Genomic DNA, 21,148 nt, shown 5'->3' on the forward strand with positions numbered 1-21,148 from the left:
GTTTATGACAGCATAAACTAAACTAAAACTAAAGCTTAACTTTGTATGCTGAGTCGTCATTCTGAAAAGGCTCGACTCGGTTTACAGCAATTAAATAAACTTTTTTTTAAAAAATCTTTTATTTTTCAAAGTTAACAAGAATGCAGTACAGTATTTTTTTTTTTATAAATCTTTATTCATTTTTACCTCTTACAACAAGTGTATCAATAAATTAACAATTGAAATTTAAATACATCACTTGAACATCTGTCATATTAACAATAATACATAAAATTTAATCCCTTCCCTCCCATCCCAACCATAACATATACAATCAGAAATATCCTATGTAATATTCTTTTTAACTTATCCAATCTGAATACCCCCCTTCCATCCTTTCACTTGCATTGTACTTATATTGGAAAATGGTATCTATTCATTTCAATATGTTGTTAATGGCCCCCATATCTCTTTACATTTGTTATAATTCCCTTTTTGCAGTACAGTATTTACATAAACAGCATTATCCCAGGACAAGCAGGCAGGTATTCTCACTAGTGGGTGATGTCATCCGACAGAGCCCCGATACGGACGTCTCACAAGCATGTCTTGCTTGAAGAAACTCAGACGTTTCGAGATGCCCGCACCGCGCATGCGCCAGTGCCTTCCCGCCCGATGGTCTGGGCGTGTCTCCTCAGTTCTTTTTCTTCCGCGGAGCTGAGAAGTTTACTTCAATTCTGTGCCCATTGAATCTGTTTTTTGCCTTCTGCATCGCCGCGGGTTGAGTTCTTTTTGCTCTTCCGTGCGTTTGTTTCTTTCTTTGATTTCTTTTTTAAAAAAAAAAAAAAATTTTTTTCCTTCCGACACCGGGTCGGCTGCGTGGCTTGGGCCATGACATAAATCTCTCTCTCCCACCTTCCCTCCCCCTGGGGGGGGGTGCAATATAATAAGTTAAATAAACTGACACGAAACACGGACCGTGTCGGGTCAAGTTAATCAACCCTTTTGGGAAGAATCTCTTGCCGTTGTGATATCCCCAGTGGTTGTGCGCTGTTCCAGCCCCACTTTTTTTGGGGGGGGGCTCGGATCGGTTTTCGTGAGGCTTTGTTTCCTTTTTTGTGTGAGCCACAATATCTTGCCAGAGCTCGCAGATGTATAAATCAGAATCTATTTCCTGTCCCTTCCCGTGAACATATCCGACAGGCAGTTTTCTCTGTATTTAGCCCCCATTTCTGGAATGCGCTTCCAACATCTATGAGACTTTATACATTGCTAGATAGATTCAAATCTGAGTTAAAAACATTGCTCTTTGCTAATGCCTATTTCCCTAAGCTTTTTGTAAATATTCCATTTTATTTGTTGAAGTGATTTGTCAGCACGCAAAGTCACTTAGGCCTATGTTCTATAAACCATGGCCTAAGTTGAGCACCGGTAAGCGTCATACCAGCACCTAACTTAAGTGGAAAAAAACATTTAAAAACGATTAATATCATTTCTTTTTTAAATGTTGGCGCCTGCATCGCAGCTAGGAAGGTGCTTTATGACTCCTAACTCCACTGTAGTCATGGCTAATGCTGGAAATGGCGTTGGGCATTGTAAAGGGCCTCCGTAGCCTCAATTCATGGGAAATGTGGCCTACATTTCCTGCGCCTACCTTTCATGAAGCTGCGATTGGCGGATGGCAGCGCCGTTTATAGAATCCGGGCCTTAGTCCCCTTTCCTTTTTCCTTCAACATTTGTAGTTCTCCCTCACTTCCATGTCTTTCATATCACATCTCCTTCTCCGTTTCCTAAATTTTAGTATTGTAAGCCAGGATAGCAAATGAAAAAAAAAGAAAACAACTTGGATGTATAATGTTCCATCCCCCTTCCCACTCCTTTGAGCAGGGTATGCAAGAAGCCCATGGGAAATACAAAGAGAAAAAGTCATCAACCGGAGTTTTGGTGATTTTTTTTTTAATTTTTATTTATAAAATTTTCATTCTTACAATAAATGAATAGCATAATATTTAATTTATAATAATTATAGTTGTATGTACAATATCATATCATATATATTGAATCCCTTTCCCCTGTTATTTGTTTTTTCATTTTTTTCTCATATTAATTTCTATATTTCCCTCCCTAACCCTATATTATTATTATCAATGTGTTAAGATATCTGATTTTTTTGATTTGGTGATTTTTAAATACTGTTTTTTGCACCAAGAAGATTTAACCCCCACCTCCCTCCCAAATTCATATACAACTAATATATACCACATGAAAATAATATCTTACGACAGTCATCTATATATTCTTAATGGAAAAACAAGAAATCCCCCCCAAATCCACATGGGAAAAGTGTAACTTATTCATTACTTGGTGTATGATATTGAAAATTTTTCAAGTGATGTTGGTTGATATTTACTGTACAGTTGATGTAAGTTTAAAAATGAATAAAGAAATTATAAAAAATAAAAATAAAAAATACTGTTTTTTGCAAACATTTTCAGAATAGCCACGCTAGTAATTTGCTTCTAACATTTTTTAGTTAAGTGTTTATTTATTTATCACAGAAGGTCTCTGGAGCCCTCTGCTCCGAACCATAGTGACGTTCATGTGGTCCTCTGTGCGACACACGCGTCCAGGGTGTGTCTTCAACTCATGCACCATTATAACCACTGACTCTACAGAAGGAGAACTCTCCTGAACTCTTCCTACTTGGTTCCCTTATTGGCTTTGTGTTGGGTTTTTCTCAGAATCGGGCACTGCGCCGGAGTGAACTATCGGTCATTCGCAAACAGATAGAACAAGAATCACAAACCAAAACGGCACTGAACAACCAGATACTGGAGAAGCTGCAGGACAAGATGATGATGCATAAAGCAGCCAAGTTCTCCTTCCTCACAATTCAGAAATTTCGCAAGCAGAAGTTTGAGCAGGTACCTGATTCCAAAGACACTCACAGCTTCTCCTCAAATCACGCAGCAGACACTGGTCGTTCTGTGTAGCAGAGATTAGGCTGTTTATTTATTTACCTTTCTATGCTGTTCTCCCAGGCAAGCTCAGAACGGTTTACATGAATTTATTCAGGTACTCAAGCATTTTTTCCTCTGTCCCGATGGGTTTACAATCTATCTAATATATGTGAAGCAATGGGGGGATTAAGTGACTTGCCAAGGGTCACGAGCAGCGTGGGTTTGAACCCACAACCTCAGGGTGCTGAGGCTATAGCTTTAACCACTGCGCCACACACTTCCCGGTGGTCTGATCCTTTGCTACATGGCTCAGCAAAGACTGAGGAGCATTTACAGTCCTTGGGAAGTCCCAGCTATTATGCAACAGTGACACCTAGAAGCTGGGTTTAGTGCTGAGAATTGCAAGGCTTTGGAAAGAGCCTGGTGCCTGGACCCCCCCCCCCAGCCAAAGATTGACAGTGCAACTACTGGGCTATTGAATTAGAAGGGATATAAATCAAGTAAAAATTGTCAGCTAGCTGCAAATGAATCTCATGATGCCAAATCATAGCTCGTCGTGTTCCAACTGAGCAGGAGCCCTAGAGGAGGAGGAGGAGGACATTAGGTCATTGTTGAGATGGCCTAGGGAAATCCACTGCTTCTTTAGCACTCTCCAGACCAGTAGAGGTTAACTTTACGAATGGGTATATATCTAATCATGACCAGCAGGTGGAGACTGAAAACAAAACTTTGGGACAGTATATCCTAGCCCCTCCTCTCTATTTCCCTCAGTCTTCTTTCAGTCTCCAGCAGGTGTTGAGTGATCTGTACCCATCTCCCTTGGTAGGGCTGTTGGAATTTGTTTAGGGGGTTTATTGTCCCTGTTTTTAGCCGGACGGAGCTTGGGCGGACTCTGTTTGGGGGTTCGTCCGACCTCGGGGGTGTCAAACCCGGCGGGTCACGAGCGGGGTCCCTCCCCCCACTTCCTCCACCTCCCCACATTTTTTTAGAGGAGCCTCAGCAGTAAGCCTTGCCCCCTAAATCAAGCAAGGCTATTGCTTTGAGAGCCTGTGGAGTCTGTTCTGTAAAAAAAAAAAAAATCCTGAGGTAGTGCTGGTCTGGAGGGTTGTATCCCTTTAAGAAAACTGTATTTTACTGTATTTTTTCAACTAACCGGCACTTTTTTGCAGCTAGGTCGCGTATGGAGCAATGAGCACTTCTAAAGGGAAAAAGTGCTCATTGTGCTCCAGACGCGAGGCACTCGCGGCCGGCCTGTGCAAGCGGTGTTCAGGCCGGTGCGGTGGAGGAGCTCCGTCGGCAGCGGCTGCAGGCGCCCAGAGCTCCCCGCCGATGGTGCCTCGCGAGTCGGCAGGGAACGGTGGGGAAGCCCGGTCTTCTTCGTCCGCCCACGGAGGGATTCCCCAAACCGCCGACGGTCGGGTTTTAGAGGATTCCCTCTCAGCTGATTTTTTGACAGCTGATGCCGGCTTGCCTGCTTTAGCGGCTGAGACTATTCAGGTCTCTCAGCCGCTTCAGGCTATGGAGGGAGCTTTTTTGGCGGGAAAACCGCCATCTTCTCTGTCTGGCCCCTCCATTTTGTCTTCCACCTCAGGTGACCTTCCCCCTGTTTTGACTATGCAGGGGCAAGGTTCTGCTGGGTCCCCTGCTGTGGCAGGGAGTCCCTTGGGACCCTCGGGGGGTTTTTCTCCTGACTTTTTCTTTTCTTTATGCAGAGCCTATTTTCAGGCGGCTGGGGGTCCCGGTTGCGCCCAGGGGGTTTCGGGGAGTGGGTTTTCCTCCGCGCTCCCTGCGGCTTTGCCTCTTTCGTCTGGCGTGACGTCCCCTCCGCCGCCTCCCTTGTCCAAGCGTCCGAGGGTGTCGTGGGACGAGAATTTGTGGTCGGAGGAACGGGTCGGTCTGGAGGAGGACCTGGACCCTTCTGAGGAGTTCCAGGACTCTCTGGAGGGGACGGAAGCTGGCGGCGGGTTGTCGGATTTCCCGTTCTCCAGTGACGAGGCGTCCGTGGTGCGCCTTTTTCAGAAAGATGAGCTGCCTGACCTTATTCAACAGGTTTCTTCGGTTTTGCGTTTTGAGGACGCGCCGCCGGAGACTCCGCGTGTGGGGGACCCCCTGTTACGGGGGATCCGTTCCGTTTCCAGCTCTTTTCCTATGCATCAGGATATTCGGGATATTATTCTGGAGCAGTGGAAAACGCCGGAGACGCCGTTTCGGCTGGCGCGCAGCATGGCTCGCCTGTATCCCATTCCTGAAGGGGATCGGGCTACGTTAGCTTCGCCAGTCGTGGATGCGGTGGTCTCGGCAATTTCCAAGCGGCATACCGTGCCTGTTGAGGGCGGTTCTGCCTTGCGGGACTCTGAGGAGCGCAAATTGGAGAGCATCCTTAAGAAAAATTTTCAGGTCTCTGCCTTTGGGGTCCAGGCGGCTATTTGTGGGGGACTGGTCGCTCGCGCCGTGTTTCGGTGGGCGGAGCGGGTCTTGGATCGAGAGTCTGACGACTGGTCTCTGGTGGATCAGGAGGTAGCGAAGATTGAGATGGCGGCCTCATTCCTCTCAGATGCTCTATATGACTTGGTCCGGATCTCGGCTAAGTCTATGGCTTTTGGCGTGGCCGCAAGGCGTGTGTTGTGGTTGCGCGCTTGGGCGGCGGATGCTGCGTCCAAAGCTAAGCTTACTAAATTTCCCTTTCGGGGGTCGTTTTTGTTTGGAGAGGACTTGGATAAGTTGATTCAGACTCTGTCGGACTCGAAAGTTCCCCGTCTGCCGGAGGACCGTGCCCGCCCGGCGTCTCGGGGGGGTGCGGCCCGGGGGCGTTTGCGGGACTTTCGCAAGTATCGCCCTGGGCGTGGGGCTGCTTCTTTCCAGTCTCCGGGATTTTCCCGGGGTCGGTTCTTCCAGCGCATGCAGCCCTTTCGGGGGGCCCGTCGGGGGGCAGGGAATCCCTCCGCCGGTTCCCCCGCTTCCCGTCCTGCACAATGACGCCTTGCCGGCGCCCCCTTTGGTTCCGGTGGGGGCCCGGCTGCGCGAATTTTTCCCCAAATGGGCCGAGATCACGTCCGATCAGTGGGTCCTGGAGGTGGTGCGGGACGGTTATGCCCTGGAGTTCGCCCGCTCTCTGCCGGATTTTTTCCTCGCTTCTCCATGTCAGACTCCGGGGAAGACGCAGGCTTTTCGCCAGACCCTTCAGCGCTTGCTAGATCTCAGGGCAGTTGTTCCGGTGCCCCCTCCGGAGTGGGGCACGGGCAGGTACTCCATTTACTTTGTGGTGCCCAAGAAGGAGGGGACCTTTCGGCCCATCCTCGATTTGAAAGGGGTCAACAGGGCTCTCAAGATTCCCTCTTTCCGTATGGAAACTCTGCGGTCGGTCATTCTGGCGGTTCAGCCGGGGGAGTTTCTCACTTCTCTCGATCTGACGGAGGCCTACTTGCATGTTCCCATTCGGGCCTCTCATCAGCGTTTCCTGCGCTTTGCGATCTTGGGTCGGCACTTTCAGTTCTGTGCGCTTCCCTTTGGGCTGGCCACGGCTCCTCGGACGTTCACCAAGGTGATGGTGGTCGTCGCGGCAGCCTTGCGGTCGGAGGGCATCCTGGTACACCCCTACCTGGACGACTGGTTAATTCGGGCAAAGTCGTGGCAGGAAAGCTCCCGGGTTACTGCTCGGGTGGTGGAGTTTCTCCGGTCGCTGGGCTGGGTGGTCAACCTTTACAAGAGTCGGTTGGTCCCGGCTCAGCGTCTGGAGTACCTAGGGGTGCTGTTTGACACCTCCTTGGGGAAGGTCTTCCTCCCAGAGGGCCGGGTGAGCAAATTGCAATCTCAGATTCGCCTGCTTTTGGCGTCCCGGTGTCCTCGGGCGCGAGATTTCCTCCAGGTCTTGGGGTCGATGGCGGCGTCCCTGGACGTGGTGAGGTGGGCGCGGGCCCACATGCGTCCTCTCCAGTATGCTCTGCTCCGGAGGTGGTCTCCCCAGAGGCACGGGATGGATGTTCCGGTCCCCCTGCGAGGCTTGGCGCGCTGCAGTCTGCGTTGGTGGCTCCAGACCCCTCACCTAGTTCAGGGGGTGGGTCTGGATCTCCCGCAGTGGACGGTGCTCCTGACGGATGCGAGTCTCCTGGGTTGGGGGGCTCAGTGTTTGGGTCACTCAGCTCAGGGCACCTGGTCCGCGGAGGAGGCCGCCTGGTCGATCAACGTGTTGGAGACCAGAGCGGTCCGTCTGGCGCTGTTGGCTTTCCACTCCCTGTTGCTGGGCAAGTCGGTCAGAGTGCTGTCGGACAATGCCACGGCGGTGGCTTATGTCAATCGTCAGGGGGGCACCAAGAGCACTCAGGTGGCGCAGGAGGCGGCTCTGCTCATGGTTTGGGCGGAATCCCATCTGCTGGACCTCTCGGCCTCTCATATAGCCGGAGTAGAAAATGTTCAGGCAGACTTCCTCAGTCGTCACTTCATAGATCCAGGAGAGTGGTGTCTCGGCGCCGAGGCGTTTCAGTTGATAGTGCAGGCTTGGGGGCAGCCCCTGATGGACCTGATGGCCACGGGTGGCAACGCCAAAGTGCCCCGCTTCTTCAGTCGTTGCAGGGACGGTCTGGCCGAGGGTCTGGATGCTCTGGTCCAGCAGTGGCCAACGGAGGGGCTGTTGTATGTGTTCCCTCCTTGGCCGCTGGTGGGCAGAGTGCTTCTTCGCATTGTTCACCATCCGGGTTTGGTGGTGCTGGTGGCACCGGATTGGCCTCGCCGTCCGTGGTATGCGGATCTGGTGAGGCACCTAGTAGCGGATCCTCTTCCTCTGCCTCTCTCGGACGACCTTCTGATGCAGGGTCCCATTCCCATGTTCGACCCGTCTCCCTTCTGTCTTACGGCGTGGCTCTTGAAAGGGGTCGCCTTAGCAAGAAGGGATATTCAGACAAGGTGATCTCTACACTGTTGGGGTCCCGGAGGCTTTCTACCTCTCGGGCTTATGTGCGGGTTTGGCGTCTCTTTGAGGAATGGTGTCGGGCGCGGGGAGTGACCTCTTTTCGCGCTTCTCTGTCTAACATTCTGGAGTTCTTGCAGGATGGCCTGGATAGAGGCCTGGCTTGGTCTTCTCTCCGGGTTCATCTTGCGGCCCTGTCGGCCTTTCGAGGGTTGGTGTCAGGTCAGCGTTTATCGGCTCTTCCTGATGTGATTCGGTTTTTGCGGGCGGCCAAGTTGCTTAGGCCTCCCCTACGGCCCTCGGTTCCCTCTTGGGATCTTAATCTGGTTCTCTCTGTTTTGGTGCGTCCGCCTTTCGAGCCCTTGGACGACTGTTCTTTGAAGGACCTTACTTTGAAGGCGGTCTTTTTGGTGGCCATTACTTCTGCTAGGCGTGTTTCTGAGCTGCAGGCTTTCTCTTGTAGGGCTCCCTTCTTGGAGTTTTCTAGGGAGCGGGTCGTCTTGCGGCCTGTTCCTTCTTTTCTGCCGAAGGTTGTTTCTCCTTTTCATGTCAATCAATCGGTGGTTCTCCCGGTCTTGGGTGGTCGGGAGGGCTCTTCTGAGCAACGGCAGCTGCGCAAGTTGGATGTCGGTCGGGTCCTTCGCTCTTATGTGCAGCGGACCCAGGAATTCCGGAAGTCCGATCATCTCTTTGTCCTCCTGGCGGGTCCTCGTCGGGGAGCGGGCGCTTCTAAGGCTACTATTGCGCGCTGGATCAAGGAGACGATTGCTTCCGCTTATCTTCTGAAACAGCAGCCTGTTCCGGAGTTTCTCAAGGCTCATTCCACTCGGGGTCAGGCGGCTTCTTGGGCTGAGTCGTCGCTCGTGCCTCCAGTGGATATTTGTAAGGCTGCGGTTTGGTCCTCCTTGCATTCCTTTGTTCGTCATTATCGGGTTGATGTGCAGGCGCGTCGGGACGCGGTGTTCGGTGAGCGTGTACTGGTATCGGCCCTTCGGGGGGTCCCGCCCGTGAGAGGGACTGCTTTGGTACGTCCCATTCGTAAAGTTAACCTCTACTGGTCTGGAGAGTGCTAAAGAAGGAGAAATTAGGTTCTTACCTGCTAATTTACTTTCTTTTAGCTTCTCCAGACCAGTAGAGGTCCCCACCCTGTCTGTTGTTGTTGTTGTTGGGGCTGTTGCGCGGGCAGTTTTTGGTTTTTGCTGCGGGTTCTAGTATTTTTCTAGGGCCGGGGAGAATTGAAGAACAGCGGCTGTGGCTCGGCTGGCTTAGCTGGCGAGCTGTGGGGACATTCTTCCTTCGGGAATTTCTCCTCTGCATTTTCCAACAGCATTTTGGGTATGTTATTTGTTACTCCTTTCGGAGTATTGTTTTTTCTCTCTGTTGTTTTCCAGTTCTTGGTTCTGCTTGGCTATTCGGCAGACTGAGGGAAATAGAGAGGAGGGGCTAGGATATACTGTCCCAAAGTTTTGTTTTCAGTCTCCACCTGCTGGTCATGATTAGATATATACCCACTCGTAAAGTTAACCTCTACTGGTCTGGAGAAGCTAAAAGAAAGTAAATTAGCAGGTAAGAACCTAATTTCTCCTTATTCCTAGGATAAGCAGCTCAAAATCTGTTTTACTCTTTGGGATCTTGCTAGGTATTTGGGTCCTGGGTTGGCCACTGTTGGAAACAGGATCCTGGGCTTGCTCTGTCCCAGTATGTCAAGGCTTTCGTTCTTAATTAGGATTCAGAGGCAACTGGTTTCTTTATGCTTTTTCCCCTTTAGGAGATGCGGTTTTCTAAACAAGAGAATGAAACAGCCCATATAGTTCTGGAGATCAACCACACTAACTCCAGACTGACCATACTCCAGAAGAAACTGTCAGAGCTAGACCAGGAGATCCAAAGCATAAATGAGACAATTTCTCGCAGTGAGAGTGAGATTGCGAAGCGCATTATCATCATTGATCATAACCAGTCTGCCATACACAAACTCAGCAAGCTGATCGAAGCAGCCTTGGACCGTTCAGGGGTAGGTGCTTACCAGTTACTAGTGCCTAGAATGGGCATTGGTGTGTATGTGGGGGGGGTGGAACAAACTGTTGCCTGTGGAGTCGTGCTGCCTGATTCACGATTCGAATCGATTCACCAATTCACTTCGGGTGAATCAATTCGAATCGGTTCAAAACAAAAAACAATCAGCTTCCCGATTCGTCTGACCCTTCCCCCTCGCCCCTAAAGCAGGAGCAGCAGCGCTGCTGTTGCTGGACAGCCGCTGCCGCACCCACTTTAGAGGGCGAGGGTCAGTTGGGAAGTGCTGCTGTTGGCTTCCCCCCCCCTGGCGTCTGGCTTCCACCCCCTGGCCTCCTGCACTGTTTACCTTCATCAAAGGAGGGGGCGGGACCGCGACGGAGGAAACAGCTCCGAAGCAGTACAAAGATCGCTAGTACCGCGATCTTGTTTGCAGGCTGTTCCTTGAAGGTAAGCAATGTGGGGAGGCCAAGGAGGAAGTCGGACCCCAGTAGGAGGCCAGGGAGAACATGCAGGCCTTCCGGGGGGGGAGTGGTCAGTCCTTCAGGTTGGGGGGTGGGACAGGCCTTCAGGGGGGACAGGCAGGCAGGCCTTCGGGGGTGGGATGCAGGCTTTTAAGGGGGGAACAGACCTTCAAGGGGGGGAAAGGCCTTCAAGGGGGACAGGCAGGACTTCAGGGGTGGGATAGGCCTTCAAGGGGGTAACAGGCAGACCTTAAGGGGGGACAGGCAGGCCTTCAGGGGTGGGATGCAGACCTTTAACGGGGGGACAGGCCTTTAAGGGGGGACAGGCAGGCAGGCCTTCAGGGGTGGGATGCAGGCTTTTAAGGGGGGACAGGCCTTCAAGGGGGGGAAAGGCCTTCAAGGGGGACAGGCAGGACTTCAGGGGTGGGATAGGCCTTCAAGGGGGTGACAGGCAGACCTTAAGGGGGGACAGGCAGGCCTTCAGGGGTGGGATGCAGACCTTTAAGGGGGAGGGACAGGCCTTTAAGGGGGGCAAGCCTTTTTTTTAATTCTTTATTCATTTTTGCATATTACAACAAGTGTATTAGATAAAATCATATGAACTTATAAATATACACTTGATTAACTCTTTTATAACACATTAAATATAACATTTCATTACATATTTATATTCTATAATATCTTGAATATTATGTAATACACCTAATATCTAAACAAGCCTTTAAGGGGGTGGACAAGCCTTCAAGGGGGAAACAGGCCTTTAGGGGTGGGTGCAGGCCTTTGGGGGTGACAGACCTTCAGGGGAGGGGGCCCTGGTGTAGAAGTACACAGAGGGAGGAAAGGAGGGTTCAAAGACATATGCATATGCCAGATTTTGGGGAGGAAGAAATGGGTCTGAAAATAGAGGAGAGGAAGAGAAATGATGGACAATGGGATTTAGGGAGAGAAGTTGGACACAAGGGATGGGGTGGAGGGGGGTTAGAGATACTGGATAGGAGGATAGTTGGGAAAAGAAAGGGAGAGATGGTGGACCCTGGGGTGGTGGGGAAGGAGGGAGAGATGCTGGATGAAAGGGTAGTTAAGAAAAGGTGGATCTGGGGAGGGAGACGAAAAAAAGGAAAGATGCCAGACCTCCAGGGGAGGACAGAGATGGAAGAAGGATGGTTAGCATGGAGAAAGAAGGAGACCCTGGCAAGCAATTTATCAGAAGACAACCAGAGCCTGGGACCAACAAGATTTGAATATTGACCAGACAACAAAAGGTAGAAAAATAATTTTATTTTTTTTTTTGTGATTACAGTATGTCAGATGTGAAATATGTATCCTGCCAGAGCTGGTGTTAGACTGCAAACATAAGCTAGGATTTAACAGAGAGAGGAAGTCTTTTTTCTGTTTTAAATTCTTTATTCATTTTTGCATGTTACAACAAAGAGGAAGTCTTTTTTGTTTGTTTATTTTGTTTACACCACAGCGCCAGTGTCATTAGGAGAAGGCAAAGGGGGTGAATAGGCTGTAAAATAAACCCACCAGGATGTTTGAATAAAAAAAAACAAAAAACACCCAATTGGGCAGGAAAATCGAATCGAAAAACCAATTCAATAGGCTGAATCGAATCAAATCAAAATTTTTTTTCCTGAATCGGGCAGCACTACTGTGGAGGGGGGGCCTTCTTGCCACTGACTGACTTGCCCATGGTGGGAGTAGACTTCTTGCCTATTGCAGTGATAGAGGAAGGGCTCTCTGCCACTGGCTGACTATTGCCCTTGGAAGGAGGGGCTCTTTGTGGGTAAGTTTGTTATTGCTTTCACTCACTAATATTGAGTTTTAGAGTAGTTTTGCTTCAGCTAAAAATTGTACATTGATACATGTTATAGATGTTATCCCAGGACAAGCAGGCAGGTATTCTCACTAGTGGGTGATGTCATCTGACAGAGCCCCGATACGGACGTCTCACAAACATGTCTTGCTTGAAGAAACTCAGAAGTTTTGAGATGCCCGCACCGCGCATGCGCCAGTGCCTTCCCGCCCGATGGTCCGGGCGTGTCTCCTCAGTTCAGGTAGCTAGCAGAGAAGCCAACCCAGGGGAGGTGGGTGGGACTTGAGAATAGCTGCCTGCTGTCCCTGGATAACAACTGTTATCCCAGGACAAGCAGGCAGGTATTCTCACTAGTGGGTGATGTCATCTGACAGAGCCCCGATACGGACGTCTCACAAGCATGTCTTGCTTGAAGAAACTCAGAAGTTTCGAGATGCCCGCACCGCGCATGTGCCAGTACCTTCCCGCCCGATGGTCCGGGCGTGTCTCCTCAGTTCTTTTTCTTCCGCGGAGCTGAGAAGTTCAACTTCAAGTCTGCACCCATTGAATCTGTTTTTTGCCTTCTACATTGCCGCGGGTTGGGTTCTTTGGCTCTCCCGTGCGTTTATTTCTTTCTTTGATTTCTTTTTTAATAAAAAAAAAAAATTTTTTTACTTCCGACACCGGGTCGGCCGCGTGGCTGGGCCCCGCGCCTTCGACCTTGCGGCGGAGCTTTTCCAGCCTATGTCCCGGCTGATCACCGGTTTTAAAAAGTGTAGCAAGTGCCAGCGCGCGATTTCGCTCACGGACCCACATCGACGCTGCCTCCAGTGTCTGGGTCCTGATCACTTTCCGAAATCGTGCCGGCCTTGCTCCACTTTGACGGTGCGAGCGTTTAAGCGCCGCTGCCTGCTTTGGGAGTCCATGTTCAAGATGGAAGCTTCGTTGAATCCTACAGCTTCGACATCGACTGGTGCTTCGACTTCCTCGACAAAGCCCTCTGCCTCCCCGGCTGCTTCGGGCCTTTTGAAACCAGCCTCGTTCACGCCGGTTTCGGCCTCATCCTCGGCGCCGGTGCCTTCCTCTGTCTCCTCGGAACAGGCACCGGACCCCATAGTTCCACCGGTGGTGCTTAAAGTGCCAAAGACTGGCAAGCAGAAGCACGCTGCACCGAAAGAGCGCGGAGACCGTGCGGAAGGGCCCCAGTTTGGTGCGGATCCCTCCATATCGGCTTCGTTGAAGTCCCTTCTGGAGGCTCAGTTTGTGGAACTCATGAACACCATGGGTCCCAGGCTGATTGCCTCGATCCAGGGTGACCACCCAGTTCCAGTCTTGAGGGGCGGGCCGCCCCCTTCTCCTACTCCGCGTCGCACGACCTCGTTGCTCGGCGGGGAGGAGCGGCAGGCGGTGTCCGGCTCATCGAGGCGGGCCTCGGTTGGTGCCATGCCCCCCTTGGAGCCGATTCCATCTAGGAAGGCCTCTCCTGGAGATATGCCTCCCTTGGAACCGATTCTCTCGAGAAAAGCCTCCCTTAGTGATCTGCCTCCTTTGGAGCCTATTACTCCGCCCCATGACACAGTGTGGCGTCCACCTTCGAGGCCTCCCAGTCCTGGGCATAGCAGGAGGCAGGACGAGTTCTTCCGGACCCCCTATCAAGCCTGGGCGGCTTCTGGGGAGGCACCGAATCTTCCACCTCTTCGCTCGACAGCATTGAGTCCTAGCTGCTCCTTGGAGGCTTCTGGGGACCAGTATTCTCACAGGCGGGCTCGATCCCCGTCCAGGCATCGAGAGGGGCATCGATCCAGACATTCTTTGAAGCATTCCTCTCGACACTCGACAGTCTCGCCTCAGAAGAAGTTGCCACGGAAAGGATATTCTGCTTCGGATGGGTCTCCTCCTCCGGGACCGGAGTTCGAGGACCCTGAGGTTTTTTATTCGCCCTGTTGCTCACAGGCCTCGATGGAGCCCGAAGCCTCGACTTCTTCTAGCCCTTCTCGAAGACCGGCATTGGCGGACCAGTTGTCTTTTTCCTCATTTCTCAGACAAATGGCGGATGACATGGACATTACTCTCGATGCTGGATCTCGATACTCGAAGGAGTATCTCAATACCATGCACTTGCCCCGTCCTCCGGCCGAGTCCTTACGCCTACCCTTGCACAAGCTCCTCGATCAGACTTTCATGAGGTGCTTTGAATCTCCTTACTCTAACCCTGCGGTCCCTGGAAAGTTGGATACTCGGTACCACACGGTGCATCATAAGGGCTTCGAGGGACCTCAGCTTTCTCATCAGTCCCTCTTGGTCGAATCCTCGCTCAAGCGGTCTCATCCAGGCCAGGTGTATGCTTCGGTGCTTCCGGGCCGCGAGGGCAGAACCATGGATAAGTTTGGACGACGCAACTATCAGAATCTATCGCATCTATCAGGTACGTTAGATAGATTGTGAGCCCACCAGGACAGATAGGGAAAATGCTTGAGTACCTGATTGTAAAACCGCTTAGATAACCTTGATAGGCGGTATATAAAATCCAAATAAACTTTAAAAAAAAACTTAAAAAACTTAAAAATGCTATGATGACGTCCCGAGTCCTGAACTATAATTTCCACTTTGCCACCTATTTGGAATTTTTTCTACCTGTGCTTCGAAAATTCACGCCATACATCGAGTCCCAGGCTCGATTTGAGTTTGAGGAGGTGGTAGCTTCTTTGTCCCAGCTTCGTCTTCAGTTGATGCAATCGGCCTATGATGCTTTCGAGCTCTCGGCCAGAGCGGTGGCCTGCTCTGTGGCGATGCGCCGTTTGGCCTGGTTGCGGACCATTGACATGGACCCGAATCTTCAGGACCGCCTGGCTAACGTCCCGTGTGCTGGGGCGGATCTTTTCGACGAATCCATCGAGACAGTCACGAAGAAATTCTCTGATCATGAAAAGTCTTTCCAGTCCATTCTCAAGCCTAAGCCTCAGCAGTCTCGACCCTCTCGACCGTCATTGATCTATCAGCGGCGTTATCAGCCGAGGCAAGCTCCGCCTGCGAGGCAACCTGCGAAGCGGCAGCCCCCCCAAAAGGCTCAGCAAAAGTCCCAGGTGTCTACTGTCCCTAAGGCTCTTCAGCTTTTTTGACTGTCTCGTCGAGGGCATAACCAGTCTCGTTCTGCCTCCCCCTGTTTTTCCCATCGGAGGGCGCCTCCATCAGTTTTATCATCGTTGGGAGGCCATAACCACCGACCTCTGGGTCCTTACTATCATCAGGGAGGGATACTCTCTTCAATTCCATCGGGTCCCTCCGGACCACCCTCCAAGAGAGTATCCTTCCAACTTGACTCAGACCGCCCTTCTTCTTCAGGAAGCTCAGGCTTTGCTCCGGCTTCGTGCCGTCGAGCCAGTCCCTGTGGACCAACAAAACCAGGGGTTTTACTCCCGGTACTTCCTTGTTCCGAAGAAGACGGGTGACCTGCGACCCATTTTGGACCTCAGGGTCCTCAACAAGTCCCTAGTCAAAGAGAGGTTTCGCATGCTGACCCTTGCTTCTCTCTACCCCCTCCTCGAGCAGAACGACTGGTTATGCCCTCTGGATCTCAAGGAGGCCTACACTCACATTCCCATTCATCCGGCCTCTCGCAAGTTCCTCAGATTTTGGGTGGGAAATCTGCATCTGCAGTATCGAGTGCTTCCATTCGGTCTGTCCTCGTCTCCCAGGGTCTTCACGAAGTGTCTGGTAGTGGTGGCTGCGGCTCTCCGGAACCAGGGTCTTCAGGTATTTCCCTACCTCGACGACTGGCTCATCAAGGCTCCCTCGGCCTCGGAGGTCATCTCGGCGACCTTGTCCACGATTCTGTTCCTGCATAGTATGGGATTCGAGATCAACTTTCCCAAGTCTCATCTACAACCTACACAGTCGCTCCCCTTCATCGGGGCGGTCCTGGATACCATACGCCTCAGAGCATTCCTCCCGCCTCAGCGCATGGAGACTCTTCTTCATCTCTGCCAGTCTGTATCTTCTCGCCAGTCCATCTCGGCGAGACACATGATGGTCCTCCTGGGCCACATGGCCTCTACAGTTCATGTGACGCCTCTGGCCAGACTCCATCTCAGGATTCCTCAGTGGACCCTGGCATCTCAGTGGAGTCAGGTGTCGGATCCGTTGACTCGACACATCACCGTCACTCCTGCTCTTCGGCAGTCTCTGCTTTGGTGGATGACCTCTTCGAATCTATCCAGAGGTTTGCTGTTTCATTCTCCTCCCCATCAAAAGGTTCTCACAACCGATTCCTCGACCTATGCCTGGGGAGCACATCTGGATGGGCTTCGCACTCAGGGATTCTGGACCAGTGCGGACAGACTTCATCAGATCAATCTCCTGGAGCTCAGGGTCATCTACAATGCTCTTCAAGCTTTTCAACATCTGCTTCACGACATGGTGGTCCTCATCCGCACGGACAACCAAGTCGCCATGTACTATGTCAACAAGGAGGGGGGCACGGGCTCGGCCTGCCTCTGCCAGGAAGCTCTCAGAATCTGGGATTCGGCGGTTCGCCACAATGCCTTCCTCAAAGCTGTCTACATTCAGGGGAAGGACAATGTCTTGGCGGACAACCTGAGTCGTCTTCTCCAGCCTCACGAATGGACACTTCATTCCGAGCCTCTTCATCAGATATTTGCTCAGTGGGGGACGCCTCAGATAGACCTCTTTGCGGCTCCCCACAACTTCAAACTGCCTCAATTCTGCTCCAGGATCTACACTCCTCATCGTCTCGAGGCGGATGCCTTTCTGCTGGATTGGGGGAATCGCTTTCTGTATGCGTTTCCTCCCTTTCCTCTCATTCAAAAGACTCTGGTCAAGCTGAAGTCCGACCATGCCACCATGATTCTGATCACGCCTCGGTGGCCCAGGCAACCTTGGTTCTCCCTTCTACTTCAACTCAGCAGCAGGGAGCCGTTCCTCTTTCCAGTGTTTCCTTCACTGCTTACTCAGCATCAGGGGTCTCTGCTTCATCCCAACCTGCAGTCTCTCCACCTGACAGCTTGGTTCCTCTCAACATAACTCCTCGCCAGTTTTCCCAGGCGGTGAGGGATGTTTTGGAGGCTTCCAGGAAGCCTGCTACCCGTCAATGCTACTCCCAAAAATGGACTAGATTTTCCTCGTGGTGTGTTTCCAATTCTAAGGAGCCTCAACGAGCCTCCCTATCTTCTTTATTGGACTATCTTCTACACCTGTCTCAGTCTGGTCTCAAGTCTACCTCTATACGAGTTCACCTGAGTGCTATTGCGGCTTTCCATCAGCCTCTATAAGGGAAACCTCTCTCTGCTCATCCTGTGGTTTCCAGGTTTATGAAAGGACTTTTCCATGTCAATCCTCCTCTCAAACCTCCTCCAGTGGTTTGGGATCTCAATGTTGTCCTTTCTCAGCTTATGAAACCTCCTTTTGAGCCTCTTAACAGGGCTCCACTAAAGTTTCTCACTTGGAAAGTGGTTTTTTCTGGTGGCCCTCACGTCTGCTCGCAGGGTCAGTGAGCTTCAGGCCTTAGTGGCGGATCCACCTTTCACAGTATTCCATCATGACAAGGTTGTCCTCCGCACTCATCCGAAATTCCTGCCTAAAGTGGTCTCTGAATTTCATCTCAACCAATCTATTGTGCTTCCAGTGTTTTTTCCAAAGCCTCATTCTCATCCTGGAGAATCAGCTCTTCACACTCTGGACTGTAAACGTTCTTTGGCTTTCTACTTGGATCGCACCAAACCACACAGAACTGCTCCTCAACTTTTCGTCTCCTTTGATCCAAACAAGTTGGGACGACCTGTATCAAAGCGCACCATCTCCAACTGGATGGCAGCTTGTATCTCTTTCTGCTATGCCCAGGCTGGTTTGCCCCTTCCCTGTAAGGTCACAGCCCATAAGGTCAGAGCAATGGCAGCCTCTGTAGCCTTCCTCAGATCGACACCGATTGAGGAGATTTGTAAGGCTGCCACTTGGTCTTCGGTTCATACTTTCACCTCTCATTATTGTCTGGATACTTTCTCCAGAAGAGATGGACAGTTTGGCCAAACAGTGTTAAAAAATTTCTTCTCCTAAGTTGCCAACTCTCCCACCATCCCATGAGGTTAGCTTGGAGGTCACCCACTAGTGAGAATACCTGCCTGCTTGTCCTGGGATAAAGCAATGTTACTTACCGTAACAGTTGTTTTCCAGGGACAGCAGGCAGCTATTCTCACGTCCCACCCACCTCCCCTGGGTTGGCTTCTCTGCTAGCTACCTGAACTGAGGAGACACGCCCGGACCATCGGGCGGGAAGGCACTGGCGCATGCGCGGTGCGGGCATCTCGAAACTTCTGAGTTTCTTCAAGCAAGACATGCTTGTGAGACGTCCGTATCGGGGCTCTGTCGGATGACATCACCCACTAGTGAGAATAGCTGCCTGCTGTCCCTGGATAACAACTGTTACGGTAAGTAACATTGCTTTGCAAGCCATCCTCAGGGAGCTGCTTCATGCCACCCTTCTCTCATCAGCTCCCGTTTTAACCTTAGAACTTGGTTTTTTCCTTTTGCATAGAGCATTTTGGACCCCAGTTCGATTACAAAAGTTGGATAGCTCTAAGTCTAATAGATGCTGGCATTGTAATCTGGAAGCAGGGACTTTAGATCATTTAATATTCTATTGTCCCTGTATCATGGCTTTTTGGAAATCAATCTGGTCTCAAATTAATTGTTTATTAGAAAACCATGTAGCATTATCATATGATACAATAATGTTCGGGATGTCAATGAGAACAAAAAGTCAAATTTCATCAAGTAATTACATTACATTACATTAGGGATTTCTATTCCGCCATTACCTTGCAGTTCAAGGCGGATTACAAAAGAATTATCCAAGATGTATTACAACAAGAACTTACCAAAAAAAAAAAAAATTGGTCATTTTCAAAAAGAGTGAGAAATGGGTAAGGTTACTTGTTTGGGGTAGTTGGCTTTAGTGAGAGGTGGAGTTTGAGACTTGCGGTATTATTTCTTTTTTTAGAGTTTTCTTGAAGAGTATGGTCTTTATTTCTTTTCTAAAAGTCTTGTAGTCAAGGGATGGCCTGAGATGATCATGACAGGAGTCGCCATACAACATATTACTAGTAATTGGAAAAATTACAGTAGACTTAACTATACCTTCTGGTGGAATTCGTTATGCCACATTTACAAAATGGAAATAATTGCCATACAAAGAGGGAATTATAATAATTTTAAAAAAGATTTGGGGGCCATTGACAAGTGATTGCAATGATTAGACACCATTATTCATTGAAGGTACACTTGCACATGGGGGGGGAGGGGAGAAGGTATAAAGTTATATTAAGGTCTGATCAATTGATATTTATATGAAATTTTTGAATGTTTATGGGAGGGGAGGAGGGGAGGGTATAAATGTGTTTTTAAGAAGATGTTAAAAAGAAATACAAGAGATGTTTATAAGGTTTAAATGTTATAATATTGTATTCTTGATGTCAGATGGAAAAATGAATAAAGAATTTGAAAACAAAAAAACCTTAGGCCTGAGGGGGGGGGGGTTCTCCTCCTGTTCAGGATGGGGAGGGAGGGAGGGAGGGAAGATGTTCCTCTTCAGGGGGCCAGGCCAGTTTTAACTGAAAGCAAGTGGTGAATATCAGCCACAGATTACATTTCAGCCAAAACAGAAAGACTGGTTTCAACCATCCTCTCTCTAAATGCATGTTTAAGGGGGCAATTTTTCAAATAGCCCAAGATGTTGCATGCATGCTATAAGCACTCTTGTACCTTACTTTATGCTAAATTTCAAATACAAACTTTCCAAGTAAGTTTGTACCTGTTCTATGCAAGAATGCTCATGAAATGGTCATGTATACACCACTGTTTTCCCTCCCATAACCTACACACACTTCCAGGAATATTTCTCTACCTAGAACGATGCACAGACTTGTAGCTGGCAAGAGGGCACTATTCAGGGAGCAAATCCCGATGTGTTATGGCACACAATGTCATGAAAGACAAAGTGTCTGTGTAGTGTCTCGAGGTGGCTGAGAAACTTAATGGTGAAGAAGATGATGCTGGACTTTTTGTTGCTTGCACATCATTGACTTGCACATCATTGACTTCTACTTTTTCAGGGGGAGGTACTTGGACCCCTTGAAATCCAGGTCAAGAATTTAAGTAAAGATATTGAGGATTGCAGCTCGCAGACTATCTCCGTGCAGCAGTACTGGTTGCGGCTGCAGAATGAGCTGGTGAAACTGAGTCATGAGCGTGAGGAGCAGGAAGCGGCTGTGGAGATGTTGAAGAAGGAGCTGAACATTCGGCAGCAACAGAAAGTGCGCCTGGAGAGTGAGTGCAACGCCGTCAAATCTCCTCACCTTAGAACAGTGTTACTCAACTTGCTCCTGGAGCCAGTCAGAATAGCCCCAATCAGTGGCGTAGTGAGAGGCTCCTTGCATGTGCGTCCCTTCCCCCATATCTCTTTAACGTTCCCAGCGTGAGCAGCAACCCTGACCTGCTGCTAGCACCAGCGTAGGCTCTTCCTCTGATGTCACTTCCTAGGTACGGGTCTAGGAAGTGACATCAGAGGAAGAGCCAATGCTGGTGCGAGCAGCTGGTTGGGGTTGCTGGGAAGGGGTGAATATGCATGAAAGAAATTTGCATATAATGAAGGTAGTGTATGCAGATCAAGTTTATGCATATTTATTGTGGGCATCTTGAAAACCTGACTCCGGGACTGAGTTGAGAAACATGGCCTTAGGATGTCATCATTTTTAAAAAGAGAACATTCGGGTGGGGGGGAATTCTCTTACTGGCATTTTCATCAGCCGACGCCTCTGGAAATGGCGCCGATCACATGTTAATCACGTGAAGGCAACAGAAAATCACGGCCAATGTCAAAATAGGCTCCAGGAATGTAGGCCAGGGTTTTACTGGCATATGTTTCCAACGCCTACCTATCATGTGATTCGCGGCTAAGGGGGCGCATTCTGATGCCTAAAGCCACTTCCGGCATTGGTCACACCTTAGGCCTTAGGTGCCAGAA

General features: G+C 50.1%; 1 protein-coding gene across 1 annotated transcript in view; it reads left to right on the forward strand.

Annotated features, from left to right (window-relative positions):
• Positions 1-21,148, forward strand: part of CCDC40 (coiled-coil domain containing 40) — a 119,046-nt gene that overhangs the window by 63,965 nt on the left and 33,933 nt on the right. The window contains exons 11-13 of the mRNA XM_033960558.1: positions 2,721-2,903; positions 9,611-9,856; positions 20,238-20,451. Coding sequence (XP_033816449.1) covers positions 2,721-2,903; positions 9,611-9,856; positions 20,238-20,451 — 643 coding nt within the window. The remainder of the gene's footprint in view (positions 1-2,720; positions 2,904-9,610; positions 9,857-20,237; positions 20,452-21,148) is intronic.

The sequence above is a fragment of the Geotrypetes seraphini genome, chromosome 10, assembly GCF_902459505.1.
Source record: "Geotrypetes seraphini chromosome 10, aGeoSer1.1, whole genome shotgun sequence".
Lineage (NCBI taxonomy): Eukaryota > Metazoa > Chordata > Amphibia > Gymnophiona > Dermophiidae > Geotrypetes > Geotrypetes seraphini.